Below are 25,093 nucleotides of genomic sequence, written 5' to 3'. Positions count from 1 at the left end.
GTAGATAGTTGTATGTCATAGTTGCACATTCTTCTAGTTGCTGTATGTGGGACGCGGCCTCAGCATGGCCAGAGAAGCGGTGCGTCGGTGTGCTCCTGGATCCGAACCGGGCCGCCAGTAGCGGAGCGCGCGCACTCAACCGCTAAGCCACGGGGCCGGCCCTCACCAACATTTTTTATTTTCCATATTTTTTATTATGGCCATTCTGGTGGCTGTGAAGTAGTATTCCATTGTGATTTTGATTTGCATTTCCCTAATGACTAACCTAGATAACTTTTTAATCCATCTACTTTTCTCCAATCCACTGACTTGATTTTTAAGCTGTTATACTGCAACAGCCTACTTCATAAGGTAATTATTAGATTAAATGAGTATATATATTTATCAATTATTTAGAACAGTGCCTGGCATATAGTAATCACTGAATAAGTGTAAGAAAGAAGGAATAAAAGGAAGAACAGAAGGACGGAAAGATGGAAGAAAAAAACAACTTCCTATCTATTTTTCCCTTTCCCGTCGTCCTTAAGTCACAGTCCAAAATCCCTATCCTGACCTGCAAGGCCCAAACAGGTCTCCTTTCAGTTTCCTGAAGGTGCCCCATTCTCATCTGCCTCACAGTCTCTGCACACTCTCATCTCTGTCTGACACAACCCCCAACCCCAACTCTTTGCCTTGTTGACTCTGAAGCAGTCTTGAAGCCTCAGCTTATTTATGACCTCCTCAGCACAGAGGCCTTCCTGATTCCCCACACCAGGCACCATGGAGTATATAAAATAGGACCTTATCTCTTAGGCCTGAGCAAGAGAGCCCCCTGCCCTGGGCTTAATTCATTTGGAGGCACCATATATTACAACCAAAAAGGAACTAAATCTATTAAAAACCCAGGGTGTTCCTGTTACTTGTGATTCAGCACTCAGTGCCAGCATAGAGCAACTGGTTACTCTAAGCACATATTCCTGAGACGAACACAGTTCGGGCCCCAGAGAAACACTTCTCGATAAATCTTGCCCTACGTCTTCGGAAAGAAAAGTTATGTCTGAACGCCCTGCAGGTTTGTGGTTGTGTCACTGTGAACTTTGGAGAAGATGGGGCTTTGGAGTGCAGGGAGGAGGAATTGAGCTGTCAAAGTGCTTAGCTAAGAGAAAAGAAAATGGACTTGTCAAATCCTTCCTCTGAGATAGCACAACTGCAACAGATTCCTGCACTACATGCTATTTCCCAGGAGTGCTGAGGGGCCACTTTCTTGCTCCTTTTTGAGTTTCAATTTCTGGTTCTGGAGGCACTCATGAATTAGTGTAGTATTTGCAACATTGCACATGGTGGCTGAAGAACATTTGGTAGTATTAAACAATTTATATTATTCTTACATTTTTATATTTGTAGGTGTAGATGTAACACATATGAAACGTGATACTTATCCTTTTTATTGTCAGCTACATAGACATTGAACAATAAAATTGCAAATAGTTTCATTTTTATAAAAATATTTAATGAGATTTAAATTCAAAAATTTTAATGAAGTGTTCAGCTCTTTGGTAGTAACTTTGTCTCTTTCTATTATCTCCTCTGGAGGAAAAGAATACTGGATCTAGAATGGCCAAGTTTTTAGCAACCCAGGTTCAAAACCAAGGGACTCCAGGGGCCGGCCTGGTGGTGTAGTGGGTAAGTTTACACTTTCCACTTCGGTGGCCCAGGGTTTGCAGGTTCGGATCCTGAGCACGGACCTACGTACTGCTCATCAAGCCATGCTGTGGCAGACATCCCACATATAAAGTAGAGGAAGATGGGCACGAATGTTAGCCCAGGGCCAATCTTCCTCAGCAAAAAGAGGAGGATTGGCAACAGATGTTAGCTGAGGGCTAATCTTCCCCACCAAAAAAATAAAACCCAAGGGACTCCAGCCAAACTTTACTCCTTTCCTTTCCCATTCTCTTTGCTTAGAATATTTTGTCCTCCTTCCAACCTTAGTGAGTGAGGTGTGAGGAAGAAGCTTGAGCTAAGTCCTTGATAGGGATGTAGGGTATACTTGTGATTATTTGCTGGAGCTCTTTCAAGGTGAATTTGGGGAGTGGTAGATGGATGGGCATAGGGGTGGACGAAAGTCCCAGATTCATTCCCCATCCTGCCCAGAGTCTTAGGGCTCAGGCTGTCCTGGCTGGGCCAGCACTTTCAGCTGCTCTCTCTCTCCAGGAGCCTGCAGGGGCCTGGAATGTCTCTGTTCTCAGGGCCAGGGTTTGGAGCAGTTCCTTCATGGGCCTTCTTTCCCACTCCAGGGGCTCAGAAGACTATCCTTTCTGATGCCAGAAGAGAGGGGTGAGACCAGATGGGGACAGGGTCCCCTGCTCATTCTTCTCCGTCATCCCACAGATCATTAGAGACTAGGCTATCCACAAACTCAGAGAAGGGAGAAGAGCTGAACCCAGAGGCTGGGGGTGGGGGTGGTAAGGAATGTTAGCAGACAGAGGGAGAGGTGTGAATAGGGAGAGGTCAGCCAGGGGAACACAGAGAGCTTGAGCTAAGAACCAAATCCAACAGTGGAACAGTCTTTGTCCTTGAGATCTCCCTGGATCCGAATGAATGAGCCACACACCACAGGTTCTTGGGACAGGCAGTGTGGGGCAATTGAAAAAGCCCTGGACTGAGGGATTTTTGATGGGCATTTGAATCTGGGGCTGCCTCTTAAGAACTGTGTGATCTTGGGCAGATGAGGTCTCCGAGTCTGTTTCCTCTTCACTACTGTTAGCACATACTTTGGATTCAGATAGACTCTGCCCCTAACACCTGCATGACCTTGGACAACACTTAACCTCTGAGTCTCAGTTGCCTCATCTGTAAAACAGGGGCAACAACACCTTAGAGTTGTTGTCAGGATTAAATAAGATAGATGGGAAATGGATTCCATCAGTGACTTAGGATCATGGAGTAACTGAGTTTGGGGCCAGGTGACATGGGTTTGAATCTGCCCTTAGCTAGATATGTAACTTCTCTGAGAACCAAGTCCTCCTCTGTAAGAAGGGGAAACAGTACTTTCTTCATGGGGCTCTTGAGGGGCTATAATGAGATACGGTGGATGAAAGCACTTTGCACAGCTCTGTACAAATGTGAAGATTATTTTGTTTTTCAGCTCACCCCCTAACAAAGGCTGAATAAGTACTGAATTGGCCAAAAAAGGGAGGGCGAGGGAAGGAACGTGAATCTTAGAGGGAGTAGCAAAAAAGCCCGAATAATCCCTGCACTGTGTTTCTAACACTTTGTTAAGCCCGAGCTCCAAGGAATAGCTCCTGTCCACTGGGAGTCGGGGGGTGGGATGTGAGGAAGGAAAAGAAGCCCACTGCTATCAAACCCCAGGAAGGCATGGAAGGTCCTTGTCTGATGGGAAAAAAAGAGAGAGTCTCCCAGGGCCCTGGTCCCTCTGTGCCTCCCTCCAAGGCCCCAACTCCCTTGTGACGCACAAAGTACAGCTCCCAGCCTTGAGCCAAGAAATGCTGCCTTCCAATGCCCCCCACCTGGCAGCTACTAAGCAGATCCAAATATGCTCAGGGTTGGATTCCAGAGAAAAAAGACGGGAGTTTTGCTGTCCCCTAAGGGCAGCTTGCCCCTCCTCATGCCTCACTAAGCCAGGGCAGAGCCCCTCAAGCCAGTCTCCTCCTCCCCTCCTCCCCAGCCCTGTGCCCTCCAATTCCCTTTAATAGGTCTGAACCAGGTCACAGTGCCAGGGTCAGGGCCCTGTCGGTCCTGGGCTCCACCGAGAGGCGGGATCATGAGAGCCCTTCCCTTGGGAGCTCGGCCCACAGGATGTGCCAGGGAAATGTTTCACCAGATTAGTGCCTCCTGGGTGGGACAGCAGCAGCAAGTGGCAGGAACAGGGCAGGGGAGGGAGCAAAGCCCAAGGAGCCCGTGGGAGGAGCCCAAGGACAGAGGCTTTCTTCTCAAGGCTCCAGCCTCCAGAACTGAGGTTTGGGATTCCCCCAAAGTGCCCTGCCTCAGTTTCACCCCTCAGTGACCAGCTGATGCTGCACAGATTATTTGGCCAAGTGTTGTGGTAATTACAGTAGTATCACAGTTTGCCTAAGTCCTGCTCCAGATGTAGAATAAACTGGAGGATAGAGGGAGGGATGCAGGGGCAGGAGAGGAGAGATGAAGAGCCAGTTAAATGATCCAAGAAGAGAGGAGAAAAAAAGGGAAAGGAAGTTACAGCAAGAAGAAATATATAAGCCATGGAGAGGGCAGCCTGGCAAGAGTGCCCTAAATTAAACACCTCTAGAAGGTCAAACCTGGTTGAGATTTTTCACATGTGCATTTGTTAAGTCAGATTTTAACAAGGGGCAGTTAAATAACCAGCGTAAGACAGACAAGCCAGATACCTTTAAGACAGGGACAAGAAGGCAGTAAATGCCGGTCAGTCAAGGGATGGAGATTCCTCTGGCCCTCCCCTACTCCCTGGCCTTGTTCTTGGGTGAGTTCAGGAGCGAGCAAGGCAGGTGGGTGATGTATTACGATGTGGTTTTGACCAAAAGTTTCATCGACATTGGCTTTCCCGTTGGTTGGTCCTGGCCCAGCGTCAGGTACCCCAATCCGGCTGGCTTCTCCACCACACAGTTTGTGCAGGTGAGGAACCGGCCCCCAGTCTGCCTCAGCATTCTGGATAAACTCAAAGATGAATTTCACCTGGGTCTCATAGGCTTGGACTGAGATTTTCTCGTTGATTCCGTGGATGCTGAGGGAAAGAAATTTGGGAGAAGAGACCAGAGAGCCAACTGCTATAGACAAGTGTTGTTACAGAGCACCCCTCACCCCACATCCCCTGAAGCCACTGGCCTCAGACTCTCCAAGAGGTAGGAAGTGGGCAGTGTGGGAGAGGCCATTAGTGAGCAGTGAGGTTTCATATGACACGTTGATCACCTCTCCAGGATCCATGCTCGTGGCAAAGAACAGTGGGGGTAGATAATAATAAACTCCTGGGGAGTTCAAAATCATCTCCTGCTCTGGAATCCACTGGATAATTTCCCCTCAGACGGGAAATTATCTTTCTAATTCTCTCTCTTAAGGCCAGAGTCCCCAGCTAGACTCATCTCTAAGCCAGCACCCCCCTGCCCCACCCTACATTACTAGGGGCACAAGATGATAGGGAGGGCAACTGCCCAGGGTACCTATGGGGTCCTCTGCTTCACCTAGGAACTTCACTATCGGATCTCATGCCCACAACCCGCCTCCACACAACACAATACAACACAGCACAACACAACACAACAGACAACCAGACCACACATGTAACTTCAAAGATGAAAGGAAATAAAGAGTAGCTACCTGCCCTACCCTCTTTAAAAAACAACCCATCAAAGCTGTTCTTAAGCTCATATTCAAATATTTTCATGCTGTTGGCAACTGACTTATGGTGGGGAAATCAAGTCTGGATATGATAAGGAGCAGAGAGGTAAATAGAAATCATCCTCCCACACCACAGGACTAAAAATGTGCTGAAGAACCCAGAAAGTAGTAATTCACATACATGAGTCAAAATTGGTGATCATGTCTTAGAGTCCTATAGAGTGTTTTCTTCTGAGAATTCAAAACACGAGCCTACCTTTGACCTCATGTATGTCTGCATTTCACTGAGTGGTAATTGAGAACTCTGGCGTCTCCCCTTTTAAGGGAAAATGAGGTCCAGAGGGTAAGCACTCTCCCAAAGGGAGGAAGAGCTGGCATTAGACCCTAAGGGTCCTAATTCCACCAGGTTCTCTCGAATCATAATCTGATTATCTCCAACCCTGAAAAATAGTGGCCAATTCCCCAAAATTCTGGGGAGTGGTAAGACTCTGCAATGAGGAAAGTTGGCCAATTGGGTTCTACTGTGTCTCTGTTTTACTTTGTGGAAACCTTGACTTTCCTCCATTCTGTGGACTGTCAGGAGAACGGGGTGGGAAAGGGACAGGTCAGATGTATCTCGTCTCTCCCCGCTGCTGTTAAACCTGTTCCACTCACTCACCTATGGAAGTCCTGAGGCTGCAGGTAGAGGGGGTTGAACTGGTAGATGCCAGTTGTAAGATTTGTATAGTGTCTGCTGTCTGTATTGCCAATGCAAATACCTAGAAAGGGAAGATCCAGAGGAATGGGGCTTTATGTGAGCAACCAAGACAAGGTAGTGGTGGGAGGTGGGCTGGAAAATTAAGACCCCCAGGTCACTACAGAACAGTGCCTGGGCCCTCCTGGGAGCCTGCAGCTATGAATTTTTGTCCTTCAGGCTACCCATTCTCAAAACTTTACTAAAATACCATGTCAGCCAGACACATGGTATTTCCTTCCAAGGCACGTGAGATATACCTTGAATGGTCCAAAGCTAGGTACCCTCTTTCTGTGATGATCAGGGAGGCCAATATCTTCATTTCATACCAGTATCCAGGTTATTTTAGAAGTCTAGATGATCAGAAATCTAGATATCACTTCTTTTTTTTTTTAATTTTTTGTTTATTGCAGTAACATTGGTTTATAACATTGTATAAATTTCAGGTGTACATCATTATACTTATCTATAGATATCACTTCTTTATTGCCTGAGCTTTCGTGCATATTACCTTAGGTCAGAAATAAACACTCTCTGGGGAACTTTACTGCTGTAACATGCAATCCTCTTAAAGTAGAACATAATTTCCTGTTATTCTTCTCCTCTGGAGGATTACTCTGCCTTCCTAGAGTCAAACCTCAGGTTTGGAAAGTCCCAGGACACTCTCCAATGTCCTACTCTCCTGAAGGTAGCAGGTCACCCCACTCCCCAGCTGGGGCTGGGATTTGTCCCCAGTAGGAGTATTCTTTGGGAAAAAACCCCCTGGAGCATCAGTTAAAGTGTGGTGGGATGATTTGCAATGGTAACTTGTTTTGTTCTATTTTCTACTCCTGGTTTCAAATGGATAATTAGGCCCTTCACAATTCCTTGCTGTGGGGATTTCTGGCAATTGATGTCTGCTTATCCTTTTTTCCATACAAGCCTAACTCTGTCAATAGGATTACGGCAGGTACCCCAGAAGGGAGAGGGTAAGGTAGGGAGCCTTTGAGGGCCAAGAGACGAGAATCTGGAACTGTGAGGGTCAGGGTCCCGGGACAGTGGGGACCCAGGCCCTGCTCTGTGGCAGGAGTCCAAGGAGGTGGTAGACCTCAGAGGGGATGGCTGCCTGGTATGTTCAGGGAGGATCTTAGGTCTAGAGTCAAAGATCCACTCCCCAGATAGGCCAGGGAATCAGTGGAAATCAACCTGAAGTGACTTTGTGGCTGGGACAACGGATGTCTCAGAGGTAACCACAAGGACCCATGACCACTGGCTAAGGGACCCTGATGCTATGTTGTTGCATAAGATTCCGAGGGCCTGATTCAAGGTGGGGGCAGTGAGGGTGCTTGAGGCCTCAGTAATGTCTGAGGTTGAATTTCCTGAGGAGTGGGTCAGATTTAAATTGACTAAAAAAACCAGTCTGCTTTTTTCACACTTGAGAAGTTTGTGCAGAATTTCACTGTAAGCTCTTTAAGGGCCCATGCCTAGCAAAGGGGCAGGTCCTAAGTAGGAGCTTAGAAAATGAGGGACTCCATGATTAAACCTAGATAAAAGGAAACTGGACACAGGTCTTAACATTAGACCGTCTCCTCCTGACATCATAGACTGGAGAGTTCCAAACTGTGGTCAGCCATCATCTGGTGTCAGAATCCCTTGGGGTATTTATTCCAGGGTCCTCTCCAGATGTGGTTAACCTGAATCTTTGGGAGTGGGTCGAGGTAATCTGCATTTTAATAAGTTCTCTAAGTGATCCTCTTCCACTCTTAAATTCGAGAACCACTGTCCATACAGCATAGATTTGGAAGGTATGCTGGAAGACTGGGGGAGGGTCGTAGAGGTGCTGCTGCTGGGAGAGGTTAAGGGGGTTAATGCCAGTAGTAGAGCCAGGAGGCATTTCTGGGCTGTGAGTTCAGAGCTCTGCTGCTAAGCTAGTATCCTAGAATGGATCAGAACCAGACTGGGGGAATCGGGGCCAATCCTCTCCTCCATGCCAGAGTGGCTGGCCCAGGTTAAGCAAGGACCCAGGCTTAACTGACCTAATTTATTGTTTCTGCTCCTTTCCTGTTTGCTTTCTCACTTCCACTCCAAGGGGAAAATACAGTTCCAGTCCCATCAGGAGGGGAAGCAGCCAGCTGTTTCCAGGCTGAACAGCTGGGGCGGGGGTTGGGCAGTGAACACTGCCTAGGAAACAGTTCCAGCCCCCACCTCTCTCCAACCACAGCTGATGAAGTCATTACCTGGGGCAACAATATGGACTTCTGGGAAGGCGGACTGTATGGTGTGGCGGAGCAGCTGGTAGCCGAAGGCCTGATCATCAGAGGGGCTGACAGGCAAGGGGTCAAAGGCACTCAGCACGTGGAACTGGACCCTGTCATCAGCCACAATGTTCTTGACGCATTCTAGGACCTCGAGGGACCAAAGGGAGTTCAATTTCTTGTTGATCTGCCACCCAAGTGCAATATGAATTTAAACAGTCCTGATTTTTCTCCAGCAAGGCAGGGCCCTGGAATTTACAGAGGAGACGCGTTTTAGCACTGGGACCTCAATTTCAGCCTACTGGCTATAGGAGACAGAAGAGCTGGGGCTTCCTGGGAAGCAATCTACACCACGGTAGATTTAGGTTAAGTGTTCCGGAGGCTTGCCTCACAGCCATGAAGGTGGGGAATTGGAAAATCAGGAAATTACGTGTCCTTCCCCTTGGGTTGTGAGCCATGGGCTGAGTGGGATCATAGAAGAGACAGCAGAATGGGAATCTCAACCATCTCGAGGCAGGGGGATAGATGTGATGACCTCACTTCAACTTGGGGCAGTCTGACAGGTGTTGAAAGGGTCACACACTTTCTTTCCCCTCTCTGGGCATCCTTGCTTCCTGTTTGTAACCAACTGCACTGGAGCCAGGAAGATGAGCTCACATAGACAAAAAGTCAGGAGTTGAGGGACTGGATTCAAATTTTCTCTCTTTGCCTCCTTTCCTCAGGAAGGAACCTGAGGAAGCTCCTAGAAATTCAGTCTGAAATAACTAGAGCTGAATCCAGCAAAAGGCCTGGTCCCAGGCAGGATGTAGACCAGACTCTGAGGATCAGGTCCCAAGGAGCCATGTGGGAATGGCCCCCCAAAACCACCCAGCCACCCAGAGAAAGCCCCAGCACTAGTTTCAACCCATCTGATCAGCACTTGCTTTAGAACTGTCTCTGCCCTAGATAGGGGAGCATCTCATGGGGGGCATTATCTCAAGAGCACTCCTTTTAGGTCAGTGTCCCCTAGAAGCATGCTGGGAGCTGAGTCTGGAAAGGAAATAAGGGTTCCTACTCCTGGCTTAGAAACTACCATTTGAGCCAAACCAAATTCCCTGCTGTTGGATTGGGGAGAGGTCAACTCACTTATCAGAGCTTATTTTCACTCTAGCACTTATGTCCCAAATACTCTGATACAAGAATTATATATAGTCTTGACATTTTCTAGACCCACTGGGAGGTTCCTGAAGTCATTTCCTATAAGGTGAGTTGGGACTTTGCTCTCTGCCCCAAATTACTTACTGCCCCCCAAAATTGAAGAGGACACACAGATTGGACCCCCCTCAGCGAGAGGCCACAAGAGCCCCAGTTTCCCCCTAGCTGCTAGGCCAGGTCCTGAGTCAAGGGCAGGGCTGTGTCTACGTTTCTATATTTCCAGTACCAGGAACATAAAAGGCATGCAATGAATGTTGCACACATGAATTAAAAGATGTGAACCAATAAAAATAACGGGAGTTGTCTCACTAAGTAACTTGCCCAGCGTTATATAGTTAGTGTTGCTGGGCTGAGTGTCTGAACCTAGTCTCTCCGACTTCACAAGGACAATGAGTAACTGCTTCTCAAGTACCCACAGGCTGAGGCGGTGAGGAGTAGAGCCAGAAAAAGGTGGAACTTGAAGGAAGAGTATTTGAAGAATACTGAATTTGAAGGCAGGATATGAAACAGATGGAGAAAAGGCAAAAGGCAGTCTAAGCATGGAAAGGCGCAAGCACAAAAACTGAGGAGTGACACCAAACTCTGTGCCTTGGAGAGCCACTTACTGTTGTGTGACCTCAGCAAGCTCCTTAACCCCTGTGCCTCAGCTTGCTCATCTGTTAGCGTGTGGATCATAGTAGCACCTACCTGGTAAGTGGTTGTGGCCATTACTGGAATGAACATATGTAACATGCCTAGGCAGGGCCTGGCACATAGCTAAGACCCAATAAGTGTTAGCTGTTAGTTGCTTGTTTTGAAGAGAGGGAGCACCCTGGGCAATGACCAGAGGCACAAGGATGGGACCAGGTAGAGGGACTCGTCAACAGTAAGAGGGACCTCAAAGGTCACTTTAGAGCACATTGAGCTCTCATTCCTCTGAGCTCCTACAGCCCTTATAGCACATTCCCACACCCTAATGTTCGTCTCTGTTTTTTGTGTAAATATATTTTCCTCTCAAGTGAATAGTAAATTTGTTGAAGGCAAGGACAATGGATACTTAAAAATTGGTGAGGTCTTTAGAGTTAGAAGTCCAGCTTCCATCCTGCTGGGAGGCTGCTCATTAGAACATCCATGACAGTTGTCAGCCACCCTGTGCTTGCATACTTCCAGCGGCAGAGAGCTCACCATCATGTGTTATATTCCAATCCACAGTTGAGCAACTTGGTTATGAGTGTCATCCTTATAACGAACTGAGATGTGGCTTCCTGTAGCATCTAACCCTTCTCCTTTTTTTTTTTTTTGATATTGTTTATACCCCACAGGATATAATATAGTACTAGATACATCATAAACCCTCAGCAGAATTTCACCTCTGTCGAAATTCGGGGCCTGTTCTCCTGCTGCTGTTCCCCAGGTCTTTGCTCCTTCTCAGGTCTCAGTATAAATGCCTCCTCAGAGAGCACTGACCACTGTATTTAAAGCTGCTCACTGTTCCACCCCTAGTCCACAATCACTTTGTGACACATCGTCCTATGATTTTCTTCATGGTATTCATCTCTTAAAAAATCACTGTTCATTTATTTCATTACTTGCTTAGCGCTGTCTTCCCACTAGAATGTAAGTGCCTTTAGAATGGGAATCTTGGCTGTCTTGTTCACCATTTTCCCAAGTGCTTAGAAGCACTTAGAATGTCTAGCCCATAGTAGCCACTTAGTGAATGAAGGAATCAAGGAAGGAAGGAATCTTCTGTACAAGATTCTAGATAGGTGGACATCCAGCCTCTGAGGAGCTCATTACCATCCAAGGCACCATATTCCAAAACTTCCCTGTAAGTGGAGGCTCATCTTAAGCATCTCCCAGTGGCTTAATTTCTACTCCTTGAGGCCCATTCAGAACAAATCTTCCTTTCCACATGGTAGCCTATTCTATTTCTGAAGACTCTTGTTCCTTATAGGTAGGTGCTGGAGACCTAGCTACATCCACAACATGGGAGAGACCAGTTAAAGATGGAGGAAGAGGATTCTGGGAGCTGTTTATGTTCCCACCAGACCCAGGCCAAGGCTCTGCACCCTCGGCCCTCAGATCAGCAGAGAGTGTCCCTTATGTGTGGCACTGGGGCACAAGGGAGAGGAGTAACCAGGACAAAGGGGTGCTGTGTGCTTTTGGGATGATGGAGGCTTTCCATACCTCACTGGGGCAGGTGGGCAGGATGGGCCTAAGGGTTCCGGGGATTTCATCAGATAGACAGGGAAGGAAGGCCACTGTTGCAGGGGACTAGAGAGGAGGGAAGAGTGCCAGCACCTGGGGAGATGAAAGCCCCAGCTGGTGGAAAACAGCCCTTGGAAAGGGCATGGAGTTGGAATGAGGCTGGAAAAAAACTGGTGGAAAGAAGCTCAGTGAGGGAAATTCAGTGATTTCCTGGCCCCATGGGCCCCCAGGGAGAGGACAAAGATTGGCACTCGATAAAAAGCAGCAGAGCCCAGGGCTCACACTGGTCCCAGCTCCCCCCGAATGCTGGGCAACTCTGGGAAGACCATCAACCCATTCTCGCCATGCCCTGCAATGAGGGGGTGCCTCCCACCCTGTGTGATGACAAACAAAACTTAGGGAGAAAGGACCACAGAAGTCTACATGTGGCTGACCCTCAGTGACCCGCGCCAGAGACTCAGGAAACACCACCTGCCCTGAACCCTGCTTAATTCCTGACCGTATTATTCATCCGATAGTTGTTGGGTTGCCTCTTTTGATCATTCTTTGAAGTATTAGACTTACCTTTTGAATTCTTTTTAGCTCAACCTGATGTTTAAATGAGCTGCCCTGTCCTGTAGATGTCAACCATTCTGTGTAACTTCTACTCACCCTTTAGATTTCAGCTCCAATGTCACTTCCTCGGGGAAGCCTTGCCTGACCCCACGCAAGGTCTGGTCCCTTGTTATATTCTCTGATAGCACCCGTCCCTCTTCATCATAGCACTCATCATGGTTTGCAATTATACCTTCATTTCAATAATTTTAAATTGATGTTTGTAGCAGACCATTGCAAGGCTGTCCTCAACCCTCTTTTCTCCTAATTTTACACATCCTTCGCATGGGGTTTTATTGACTCTAGAGGTTTCAATTATGTTAGTAACACTCCAGCCTCTATCTAGTTCATTCTCTCTCCAGACCTGAGGTATTTATGGTTGCCTATTGATATATTATAAGCGTCTCAAACTTCTAAACCATTACGTTTCTCTGTCAACTTGCTCTTCCTGAGTTCCCAGACCTGGTTAAAGGCAGCAGCCTGGCCACCTACCCAGGTTAAACCCCTGGAGCCCTCCTGCCTTCTCTCACCCCACATCCATCACACACCACACCCTGCTGGGCCCTCTCTCATGCCTCTGGCAAGTGCCCTCCTCTCCACCCCATGTCCATGGACTCTGTTCAGACCTTCACACCCACTGCCTGAGATGCTGCAACAGCTTCCTAACTGTCTCTTCCTGCCCCAGCGCTTCCTCTGCATTGTGACCAGCATTGTCTCCCTAGAAGCAAATCTGAGCAAAGCACGGCCCTGTTTGGAGACCTTGACAGTTCCCTTCTGTCCACAGGTCAGAGCCCAAATTCCTCCACATGGCATACAAGGCCTTAATTCACTTTCATCTCCCATCACTTCCCGCCAATTTATCCTACTCCTTAGCCTTACTTTACTTTAGCCCTACTCTGAATGCCTTACTTCTAGAAAAGTCCTATTTGTCTTTTAAGTCCGAGCTGAAATTTCTAGTGGTCGGAAGACTTTCTTGACCCTCAGAGGTAGCATCAGTCCCCTTCCTTGCACTGGTCCTACGGTAATTTGTTCTTCCCCAATTGTTATAGTTGTCGTACAGTGTGGTGGCTAAAAGCAGACTCTGGAACTAGACTGCTAGATGTGTCACGCTGGGTATGTTACTTACCTGTACTGTTGATCTGTGCCTCAGTTTTCCCTGTTAAATGAGGATAACACAGTTCCTACCTCATATGGTGGCTGTGGATTATATGAGCGTGTATCCACCTTAGAACAGTGTCAAACGCCCAGCAAGCCCACTACATGTGTTTGTTCCCATTGCTATCATTTATTACTATCCATCTCCCACCTCCACCCCTGCCAGACTCCAAGTTTCTCAAACCAGAGATCTCCTATCCCAGCCAAGTACCTGGTGCACAGGAAGCCTTTGAAAAATGTTAGTTGAACAAATGAGAGATGGGGCCAGCCCTGGGATTGCAGCTATGCCCAGGTCCCCAGGGCCACACCTCCCTGATGCTGAACTAGTTGTCGGGACGTATGGCACATACCTCCTGGACTATCTGTGCCGGGTGAATCTGGAAGTTGAATACAGCCTGGGCCACTGAGGGGATGACATTCACCTAGAGAGAAAATCACAAACTCTGGCCTGAGGCGGTCTCAAGTCTCCCACACCTGATGCCCAGGAAATGTCAACTACCACCAGAAGGGAGAAAGGAAGTGATTTGATTTAAAGGTCCCGGGCTTAGTTTCTTTACTCTGCCCCTTGACTCCCTTCTCTGGGCCCTTGACATGTGGTTATGGTTAGAGCTAGAGGTCTGTCTCTGCTTAAGGCCAGACCTTCATGCTTCTTGGAGCTGGAGGGGGTCGCAGAGAGCTGCTCAGAGCAGAACTGCTTTCTCTGACCACCCAACATCTCTGTCTTGGCCCTGTGCAGGGCCACTGGCAGCCTTCTGTGTGCACTCTCTTTCCCAGGGTGCCCAGGACATTTCCACAGCGGTCAGTGTTGGTGCCCTCTGGACAGGGCACCCAGAGCCTCTGCAGGCCCCCATCACGGCGTGTGTGATCCTGAGGAGGATGCTGATGGTGGTGTCTCCCATGTCCCACTGCGAAATTTGACTCTGTGCTTTTCTTGACCAGGAAGAACCCAGGACCAACTGGAGAAGAGAGTTAAGCTATGGAGGGATTTTTCCTCAGAGGCCATGAGAGAAGAGACCTCTCAACTGCATATCTTTCTTTGAACTGGTATGGTGCAAAAAAGCACTAGACTATGAACAGGAAAACTGTGCTGTTACAAATTAGCTGTGTGATTTTGAATCATTACAACCTCTTTGGGCCTCTGTTTCTCAACTGGCAATTGGGGCAATAATACTCATAGAGCTATACTCAGGAGGATCGAGTAGAGTAACAAATGTGAAAGTTATTCTGGACAGATAAAAACAGGCCTCTGTTTCTCAACTGGCAATTGGGGCAATAATACTCATAGAGCTGTACTCAGGAGGATCAAGTGGAGTAACAAATGTGAAAGTATTCTGGACAGATAAAAACACCATTCAAATGCAAGGACACAGTACGCTTGTTTTGGTGAAAACTCTAGGCAGCTGGTGAAGACACTTCGGGTCTGACTGACACACTGGACACTCCAGTCAGTTATGCCAGGAATTAAGCACCATTCGTGCATACTCAACCTGGGCTCCAGATTACCAGATTTCCACAAGGCCGCACTGTGTTCTAGGTGAATGGTGCTCCTCAAAGTTGTGCTGGTGGGACTGGTAGTAATAGGAATGGTCTAACTCCTTTCAAGATTTCAGAAAGGGGGCCAGCCCAGTGGCACAGCAGTTAAGTTCACACCTTCCGCTTCAGTGGCCCAGGGTCCACTGGTTCAGATCCTGGGCATGGACCTACTGACCGCTCATCGACCCATGCTGAGGCGGCGTCCCACATAGAAGAGCTACAACTCTACAACCATGCACTGGGGCTTTGGGGTGAAAAAAGGAAAAGAGGAAGATTGGCAACAGATGTTAGTGCAGGGCCACTCTTCCTCAAAAAAAAAAAAAAAAGATTTCAAAAAGGCCTAGACCCAGGCTAACGAGCGTGGCTGTGGCTTGTTCCTTTAAACAGAGATGCCCCTCAGTGGGCAATCCAACTGGAAGTAGACCAATTTGCTGAAAAGTAGTTCTTGGAATAAAAATTTATCAGAGTATTGATTCCCCTGAAACTTATTTTTATAAAAGTAAACCTCATATAGAATTTATGTTTGCTAAGGCCACTCAATATTTAGCGTATTTTTGGAGAGGACAATGTGCAGGGTCTGTGACAGCAGAGCTCACCTCTGCCATATTTTAAATGTAGTATAGATCACAAATGTTATAGATTTTATAAATGGCAGGTGAGTTTCTCTCTTTCAACTCAGGATGACACGAGGGGAAAATACATCAATCATTCATTAAATTTGTTAGGTGGATAAATCTTTCAAAATATGAGAAAGAATAATAAAAAGATCCCTGGTGGTAGAAAGGTTAGAAACCTTTAGTCGACATGACCAAAATGCTAGGTGAACACAAAACATGTTGAATGAGTATTAACTCCCAAATAACTCCTCTTCACACTAGTGTGATGGTTGTTTTTTTGAAGGAGTACAGACCCAAAGAACCTGAGGGGGACATGGACACCCCCTAAATTACACATATACAAAATTTGGACAGCAATTTCAGAGGGTTTATAGACCTCAGCTAGGACCCTTGCTCTTAAGGCTTACCCAGCTGATGGCACAGGACAGTTCAGCACTGGGCCTTCCTATCATTCAAACTGTAATCAGAGAAAGAAGGAGGAGCCAGAGATAAAGCCAAGGGATGGAGAGATAGGTGGGCATCGAGGAAAAGGTGTATAGGAAGAATCAGGCAATGTTACCTTGACCCCTGCATTGAACATGGTGAGTGCTGTGGTGGTCCTGACCAGCGCATTGGTTATGTAATTCCTCTCCATTAACCTAAAGCAAAAGGACTAAGGTCAGACATTAGGAAGAACTGTCTAATATGGAGAAAGAATGGGTTGGAGGATCACCCACTTTCCTGAACCTCGGAGATCTTTAAGACTAGGAGGGACATCCTATATATGAATTAGATGTAGTGTCTGGTGGCTGAGGGCCGATTGGTCAGGCCCAGGTAAGCCAAGGTGAGGGGCCTAGGGATTGGATATGTTTGGGGTGGGGGATGTGAAGGAAGGAAAAGACAAAACTTTACCTGCTTACAAGGGGCTGAAATAGCCACAGGTTGCTCAGGACTATATTGATAGGGAAGGGAAACTGAAAGGGAAAGAACCAGGTAAGCCTAACAGGATCACTGTACCTGAGGCCTGAGTCTCCCTACTTTAGATCCCCCTCAGGTCTTGGCTCAGCCACTGGCTGGGAATAGGTAACAAGAGGCAGAGCACTGGACAACAGTAGGGCCCTTTTATTACTCAAAGGCTACTTCTCTGCCACTCTTTCTTCCTCTTTTACACCTGATCAGGAGCATGCAAGACTCCTTCCCACACCTCATTTGCCAGTTGCTGCAATGTCATCTTCAATGGCCCGCTTCCAACATGTTTGGCATTGGTCTCTGCTCTAGTCTGGAAGAGAAATGGAGTTCTCAAGACTTATCCAACCCCAGTCAAAGATCAGTGGTCTGAAGAGAAGGAGGGAAACAGGACGTTCCAACAGGTCTGGCCAGAGGTCTCTCACTCACCGCCCTATCACCTCTACCAGTCCAACCACTCAAAGTTCTCAAGGCACAAGCGGGGCCACCTCTACTCCACCAGTAGGAGCCATCCCTGTCTACACCAATCCGAGTTAGGGCACCCTACTCTCATATCACCCAGCACACTGTGGCGGAATTGTCAGTCTCCTCCACTAACTGTGAGTTCCATGAGGAAACGGGCTATCTGTTTTTTCTACTGCTGTATGTCCATCAGGGGCACAAAGCCTTGAACATGGTAGATAGTCAGTGTCAGTTCAATACTTAACTGAATAAATATGGTTCTTCTTCCCACTTTGTAAGAAAACCCAGGCAGAGGTGAGTTCTGCTGTCACAGACCCTGCTGCCCTCACTCACAGCCAGCTGCCTTTATTTGTCTTTGTTCTCTTTTCCGAGCAGGTGGAGAAGTTACACAATTCTACCAGTCATTGCCAGCTTTTGATTTCTGACTTCTGTTCTGGACTTTGAACTACTCCAGCCACCTGACCTAGCTTTGTCTGCTGGCCCTTGCTTGTCATATGGAGAGATCCTCTTCTGCCTCTCACCCTTGCCGGGGTACTGGTGGCCCTCTCCTCCCTGAGGTCCCCACCATGACTTCTTAGCCCAGCTTCAGGGTGGGGAGCTTAGCCTCTTCAAACCCAAAGTGGGCAAGTGCCAGGCCTTCCATCCTGAGTCTGGCAAGGGAGCAGGGCCAGGAGCTGCTTACCGGCTGACAGCGGCTACGAGGATACCAATGCTCGTCTCCTTTGGAGGAGCTGAAGAGTGGCCTGGAGTCATGTTTACTTGCAGCATGAGGTTAATTGCACCCTTCTCTGAGATGGCAACCCTGCAGCAGAGGATCAGAGAGGGACCTCCTGACTTCCTCCCACCCTGAATTATGCCAGGGGCCCACAGGCCCAGCTGTGCAGTGGTCTGGTGGGCTAGGAGGTCAGCTTCACACTGCTTAAAAAAATCTACACTAGAGGAGGAAGGAAGGGAAGGGAGAGCCCAGAACTGGCTCAAGCTCAGGGCGATTAAAGCAAGAGAAGTAAAAAAAAAGAGCTGTCTCAGCATGGCTTACAGATACCAGGCTGCTGTCATCTCATATGGGGTGAGAAGGCCTTCCTGGTGGGAGACAGGGTGCTTTACTCACATGGCAAATGGCTTCTTGAGGTTGGGAATGAAACCATCTACGATGAAGCTACTCTCATCCACGATGAAGGCCAGCTGGACGCCCCTTGCCTGTAGCAGGGCTGAGATCTTCTGAGCCCCTTTGGCCCCTGATACCTGCAGAAATTGAACCCAAAGCCACAGCCCTTCTCAGCCAGACCTCCACAGATAGCCAGTGGACCCACTCAGCTTAGCCAGGGGCTCCAGAACTGCCCTGTCCAGTATCCTTCCTAGGGGCCTAGACAATCCTGCCTCAGAGAATCCCGGACTGTCAGAGCTAGAAGGCCCCCCATTTCACAAATGAAGAAACTGGGACTGGAAGAATGAAGTGACTTGCCCAAGGCCAAAGTGAGTGGCATCACTGGAAATGAAACACACTCATTGAGCTCCCTGTTAGTTCTCTTCTCATCACACCAACACTTCTCAAGGTGTAACTGATGGCCCACCTGCCGGCCTCAGATACTACCAGGGAGTTTGTCAGAAATTCAGATCTACGTATATCACTAAGTGAAAGAAGCCCATCTGAAAAGGCTACATACTGTATAATTCCAACTATGTGACATTTTGAAAAAGGCAAAACTATGGAGACAGTAAAAAGACACGTGGTTACCAGGGGTCGGGGGAGGGAGAGAGGGATGAATAGGCAGAGCACAGAGGATTTTAAGGGCAGTGAAAATACTCTGTATGATACCATACTGATAGATATATGTCATTATACATTTATTCAAACCCATAGAACATACAACACCAAGAGTGAACCCTAATGTAAACTATAGGCTTTGGGTGATCATGATGTGTCAGTGTAGTTTCATCAGTTGTAACAAATGTACCACTCTGGTGGAGGATGCTGATAACAGGGGAGGCTATGCAAGTATGCGGGTAGAGGGTATAACGGGAATCTCTACACCTTCAAAATTTTGCTGGGAACCTAAAACTGCTCTAAAAAAGTAACATCTTTCAAAACCAAATTCAGATCTATGGCACAGGGCCCAGGAATCTGCACTATGGTCAAGGGCCTTAGATAGTTCTGGCACACAGATACACAGAGAAGTTGGTAAACCACCACACCATATTCTGGAGACCTTGCAGCTGGGGAGCAAACTGGACTAGGGTGAAGCCCCCCCTCGCCCCCGACCAATAGGGGTCCCAGAGATAGACACAGAGTGAACAGGCTCTGCCTCTTCATCACGGCCCAGAACAATGAAGAAAGATCTTCGGGGGATGTAGTTTCTGATCAGCAGGAGCTCCAAGGCCTGCAGGATTGCCTGGGGGACAGACGCACAAGGGAGGAGGAGAAAGGTTTATTATCTAAGTGGGAGTACCAGGGCATCAGAGACATTCAGCTGCCTGCATCAGGGCTGGTGGGACTAGGATTGGATAGACACTCTTTAAAGAGAACCAATTCAAATGGTCCCAGGAGAAAGGATGTAGGGAAGCAGAGCTCTGCATAAAAACCTTTACTACCTGGAGAAAAACATAAACTTATCAATGTCAGAGCTGAAAGGGTCCCCGGGGATCATCTACTCTAATCCCTGTTTCCTGGTTGAGAAATCAAGGCCCAGAAAAGGAAGTGATAAACTGATGGCCGGAACCCAGGTCTCCTGGAGCCAAAGTTCTTTCTACCATAACCTCCCGCCTCCCAGGGGTCAGCTGATCACCCCCATCCTGAGTTGATCTCTAGGGCCCCAAGGCAGAGGGAACATAGCATTTCAGACCATCACAGAGTTCTTGTTGTCCAGTGCGCCTCAACCATACATAAAGCCATCACGCTCCAACCCAGAGAACAGGGGCACATCCCAGCCTTCCCCAGCGGCAGGCACCACGTCGGTGTGGGCCAGCAGCAGGTAGGGCTGCAAGCTGGCATCTGAGCTGTGGACAGTGAACAGGTGGCTGTACTCTCCCACGACCTCATGCCGGATAAAGCTGGTTTTGAAAACTGTAGGAAAGACTAGAGGCAAACAGATACAAAGCAGGGAGAGAAAGCCAGATTTAACAGTTTCCTTTGGTTTTCCTACCATTTGATGAAACATGCCCCCTCCCTTTTTTTTTCTTCTGAGGAAGATTTTCCCTGGGCTAATATCTGTTGCCAATCTTCCTCTATTTTGTATGTGAGCTGCCACCACAACATGGCCACTGACAGATGAGTGGTCTAGGTCTGTGCCTGGCAACCAAACCCTGGCAGCCAAAGTGGAGCATGCTGACTTTAATCACTAGGCCACTGGGGCTGGCCCCATTTTTTTTTAAAACATGCAGCCTCCTTTAGGAAGCCTTCTGGGACAAAGCCTGACTGATTTCTGATTTGCCCAGATGACCTTGGAAATTCCTCTTTCCTGTATTTTCATGCCCTATGACTATGTAATAACATGCACATCAGGACTCCACCACTATGACAGTTAATAGCTCAAGATCTGGCTTGGTCCAACCTATAACATGTTATCATAAATACATGTTACAAGGCTATGCAGACTAGAGGTGTGTTAAATTTTGAGCGTAGTCGGCCCTAGTATCCCAATTTCTTGGAACCAAACATGACTCTTATATGTATAAAAAAAATCAGAGATATTTTTCTTATAAAAAACTGTTTGGGTTATATGGAGATAAAAGATTGTTCTGTCTAGCACAAGGCCACACTTCTGTGTGCAGGCATGGATGTTTCCAGGGTCAACTATTCAGGTTACAGGTAGGTGTTAACACAGGTGGCCTTACATATACAAGAGAAAGAGCTTTTACCTCCCTCTGGGCTTTGTGGCAAGAGTCCACATACCTCTGTGCATACCTGAACAAAGACCCAAAGAATATACTTTTATCTTGTCTGCCAGCTTATCTAGTTTACTGTCACTGTACACTGATTTCCCTATTTTTATCTCCTATTTAGTAAAGACTTCCAGCCCATCTTCAGCCTGGCTGATCCCAGATTCACCCGTCACAGGGTGTTAGACGGGGGGCTACTCGCTGTGCTGAGGCCAGCTTCTCCCACCCCTGACAGCTTGGAAGTGGCTGTTTTTCATTTGATTTAGGAGGATGGCCTCACTACTCCCCATGAGCTTTTCATATGGGGGTGTGGGGAGTCCAAGTCTCCTTTTTTTCCCTCGATCATCCTTCTTCAGCTCATGTGCGGTGGGGTGAGGGGAGAGGACTGAAGTGACAGCTCACAGTTGCCCTGTCTGGCAGCTCAGAAACGTGTTAGTAATGAATCCAGAGCAGGGACTGGGTAGGTGGAGCACATGTGTGTAGGCACCTAGGTGTGTGTACAAAGGTGGGGTGGGAGGAGCATGGGGCATAGTTCTGGAAACTTGCACAGGAAGAAGAAATTCTTAGTCCTACATTTTGATGATATCATATTTATTGACCGACACATTGAGGACAAAGATTGGAAGAGTTCAGACTCCAACCCAACAGTTATGTGCCTTAGGTCTTCAAAGGGCAAATCTATAGCTTCTATCCTGTCTCCATTCTCACTCCTGGATTCTCCCTTCTGTACCTCCTCACTATGTACAAACTCAAAAGAGGCCCGTGGGAATTAGATTGCTCTCTGGTCAGTCACAAAATAAACTTCTTTATCACCCTGTAAAAGAACCGTGTCTGCAAGCTACCTCTCCCACCCCTTTGCACAGTCTGTGGCTGACCTTTACGAAGGTGTTCTCCAAACTCAGCCAGCGCGGTCGTGTTGAACTTGTTGGGGCTGAAAGACACTGTTGGAATCTGGATAGCACCTGTCAGAGTCAGACAGTCAGAGATGGAAGACTGCAGACGTTCACAGCCATTGGGTTTTCCACAGCCCTCAGTGCATAACAAGTTCTTTTGCATACATTATCTTATTGTGGAGGGCAAAACAATCCTGTGAGGTAGGCACTGCTGTTTTCCCTAATTCAAAGGTGAGGAAACAAACTTAGAGAGGCCAGGTGAGCTGCTCAAGATGGTCCAGAAGCAAGTAGCAGAACTGAGATTGAAACCCAGGGCTTTTGGGTTTGTTTAGGCTAATATGGTTCTTAAAGGAAGATAAAGCCTGAGATGAGAGGAATGTGGAGGACAACACATTTTGGACCTGACCCTGAGTGGGAAACTACTATAAATGGCTTCTTAAAGCCTCGCTCTGCCTCTGAAACCACCATCCCTTTGATGAATCCAAGGAGCCCGCTGTCCTGGGAGCCTGCACGAATGAGGCTCAGTGTGCTTTTGTATGCAGAGTGGGCTTATTCCTCATGGACTGGCTCATGCAGAGTCTCACTGATCTCTCAGCCACAGCCAGTGTTTTGGGCACATGATGCCTGGGAAGGGGTGGATTTTGAAGCTCCCAGACAAGCTCCTCAGTCCTAAATAATCTCATTGGCCCTCACCCAGATGTTTCAGCTCCTGAACTGCCAATAGGCTCATCCCTTTGAGCCATGAAGGCCTTACACTCTTCATGAGTTCCATTATTAGATGCAACCACCACGGGGAGGGGCGACACAATGAATTATGAGAATATTTGACCAGATAGCTAAGCAAAAACACAGCAGGACAAATGCCCCTGTGGCATCTTGATGTCAAGGGAGGGTCTCTGAAGGACAAACCTACTTCTGTACTCAGTTTTGCTAAGTATCAACCTACATCATAGCCCACCACATAGATGGGGAAGTGAAGGTCAAAAAAGATTAAATAAACTGCCTACATGGGAGGCAGAGCCGAGAGCTGAGCTCACGGGTTCTGCCCCTGCTCAGAGTTCTAAGCCACACTGCTAGAAGCTTTCTACTTTAGGTTCTTATTTAGCTTTTTTTGTGTGTGTGTGAGGAAGATCAGCCCTGAGCTAACATCTGTTGCCAATCCTCCTCTTTTTGCCAAGGAAGATTGGCCCTGGGCTAACATCCGTGCCCATCTTCCTCTACTCTATATGTGACGCTGCCACAGCATGGCTTGACAAGCGGTGTGTCGGTGCGCGCCTGGGGCCCAAACCCCAGGTCGCTGCAGCGGAGTGCGCACACTTAACCGCTATGCCACCGGGCGGCCCTGGGGTCTTATCTAGCTTTTGCTTTCTTCAGTGCAAAGAGACTCTGGTGGGCAGCTGCCCACCGCCTTTCAGAGGACTATTTATTCTATGCTTTGGGAAAGCCCTGCTCTGCCTCCCAGGCCTGTCACTACAGCACACGCACCATTTATATTCACCCATGGGGGTGAGCTTTTGGTGCCTTATCTGCCTGCACATGTTTATGTAAGCAGTTTCTTTTAACCCATTACTTAATGAAAAGGGAAAAGACTGGAGCTAAGCCCAATGGTGAGGAAGGATCTCATTATCCCACAGGATCTAGCGTTCAACAGAAACTTTCCTCTTTTCTCTAGGAAAATGCAGATTCAGAAAATAAATGAGTTTTTAGCCTTGGTTTGAGGTCTAGGGGAGAGATGTGCTTTAATTAGGAGAGGAAATTAGGAATGCCCCACACCCCAGTAACACCCCACACTCCTTCTTGGAGCCATCTGGTGCCCAGGGGGTCCTATAGGCACTAGATGTTGTCACACAGTGCCCAGTCCTTGCTGTGGGGTCCTGGGGAAGATCATTTCACTGACTTAAGCCTCAATTTTCCACCTCTGCAGATGATAAGATTAAGGTCATTCAGTCATAAGATATCGCAGAGGTTTAACATAACTGAAAACTTTCAAAGGTTAAAAGTACAAATAAAAGCGGTTGTAATCCTCGAGGCAAGCGGGGGTAGGGTGGGTGACGGCCATGCCAACAGGGGCGAAGGCAGGGAACACTGGAGGCCCAGAAGCCAGGTCTGCGGGAGGAGTGGCGTCCCCAGGCCAGGGCATGAGGTGCCGGGGCTAGGAGTAGCGGACCCTCTGCGGCGGGAGAGGGGAATCATGTGTTGGCCCGAGAAGACAGGGACCTATACCTGAGAATAGGTGGGCGAAGGGGACCCCAGGCTCACCTTTCAGCCCTTCCTTCATCGCGACGCGCTCCTCTTGGCTGAACTGAGAAGGGATTGGCGATGCCCTCTGACGTTCGTTGCCCCGCACGCCGTTTGATCTGGAGACGGCGGCGATACCTAGCAGCAGCACAGCGGCCAGAGCCAGCACGCAAACGTACCGCCGAGCCACGCTTCTCTCAAGCCCGGCTGCCGGTCCGCTGCTGCTGGAGTTTGGACCTAACCCCCACCCGCGTTCCTCGCTCTGTCTCTGCTTCAATTCCCGCAACCGCCTTAGCCCCACCCCATTCCCAGGCCTGGCCAATCATCGCTTGCCTGGGCCTGCGGGACAACCAATCAACGGGACGGTCCCGCCGCAGGCCCTCAAGGCCTTTTGGGGGTGTGGTTTCTCGCCCTGTAGGAGGCTGGTGTAGTAGAGGTGATGTAGGACTCCAGGCGAGTGGTGGGTCATGTCTTCACTTGATCTCCTTTGAGCTACTCGTAAATCCCTTGCTATAGGACAGCAAATCAAATTAAAGGGGGAAAAAGCAAAATAAAATCGACGAAGTTTATTAAACCTTAATCTGCTTCTCGCTTCCTCTGAAGCTTAGGACTTGACCATTCCTCTAGATTCCATGGGGGGAGCTCTCCCGGCCCCTGGCTTGATTTCATCTGAAATTGGAACAGTATTCCTGTGTCTATAGACATTGCAATTTTGTTTATGAGTTTGATTGGCCTGTAATTTTTCTTTTTTGTACTGTCTTTGCTTGGATTTGGTGTCAAGTGAATAGTAGCCTCAGAAATCTAATTGGAGAATATGGTCGAGATTTCTAGCGTCCCCGATATCTATTCCCGATTCTAAGGAACAACAATCCTGAGTTTGAGCTCAACACATTGATACCCAGCTGAAAGACCACACTTCCCAGACCCTTACAGCTAGGTTTTGCCATGTCACTAAGTTTAGGAATGAAAGATAAGAAGTATGGCATGTGATTCAAGGGAGTGTCTTGAAGGACACACTCTTCTTAAATCGCTTCCTCCATTTTCCGATATGATGGCTGCAGTTCTAGCAGCCATGTTGGCTTATGATGATAAGGTTCACACTGA

At 48.0% G+C, this 25,093-nt stretch overlaps 3 protein-coding genes across 3 annotated transcripts in view; 1 reads left to right on the top strand and 2 right to left on the bottom strand.

Moving 5' to 3' along the window:
* SLC41A1 (solute carrier family 41 member 1) overlaps positions 1-13,836 on the bottom strand; it is a 46,161-nt gene extending 32,325 nt beyond the window's left edge. The window contains exon 1 of the mRNA XM_058540223.1: positions 13,776-13,836. The gene's annotated coding sequence lies outside the window, so the exon portion shown is untranslated. The remainder of the gene's footprint in view (positions 1-13,775) is intronic.
* Positions 1-25,093, top strand: part of MFSD4A (major facilitator superfamily domain containing 4A) — a 307,016-nt gene that overhangs the window by 215,377 nt on the left and 66,546 nt on the right. The gene's annotated exons all lie outside the window — the stretch shown is intronic.
* Positions 1,410-24,458, bottom strand: PM20D1 (peptidase M20 domain containing 1). Its single transcript, XM_058537008.1, is given in 15 exon segments — positions 1,410-4,717; positions 5,987-6,086; positions 8,278-8,446; positions 13,776-13,847; positions 16,135-16,213; positions 16,467-16,528; positions 16,759-16,805; positions 16,808-16,833; positions 17,665-17,784; positions 18,091-18,224; positions 19,286-19,372; positions 19,823-20,055; positions 21,734-21,820; positions 24,011-24,257; positions 24,354-24,458. Coding segments are annotated over 15 exon segments (1,956 nt in total). The 3' UTR covers positions 1,410-4,329.

Source organism: Diceros bicornis, chromosome 4 (assembly GCF_020826845.1).
Source record: "Diceros bicornis minor isolate mBicDic1 chromosome 4, mDicBic1.mat.cur, whole genome shotgun sequence".
NCBI classification, from domain to species: domain Eukaryota; kingdom Metazoa; phylum Chordata; class Mammalia; order Perissodactyla; family Rhinocerotidae; genus Diceros; species Diceros bicornis.
This window is presented reverse-complemented; position numbering and strand designations above follow the sequence as displayed.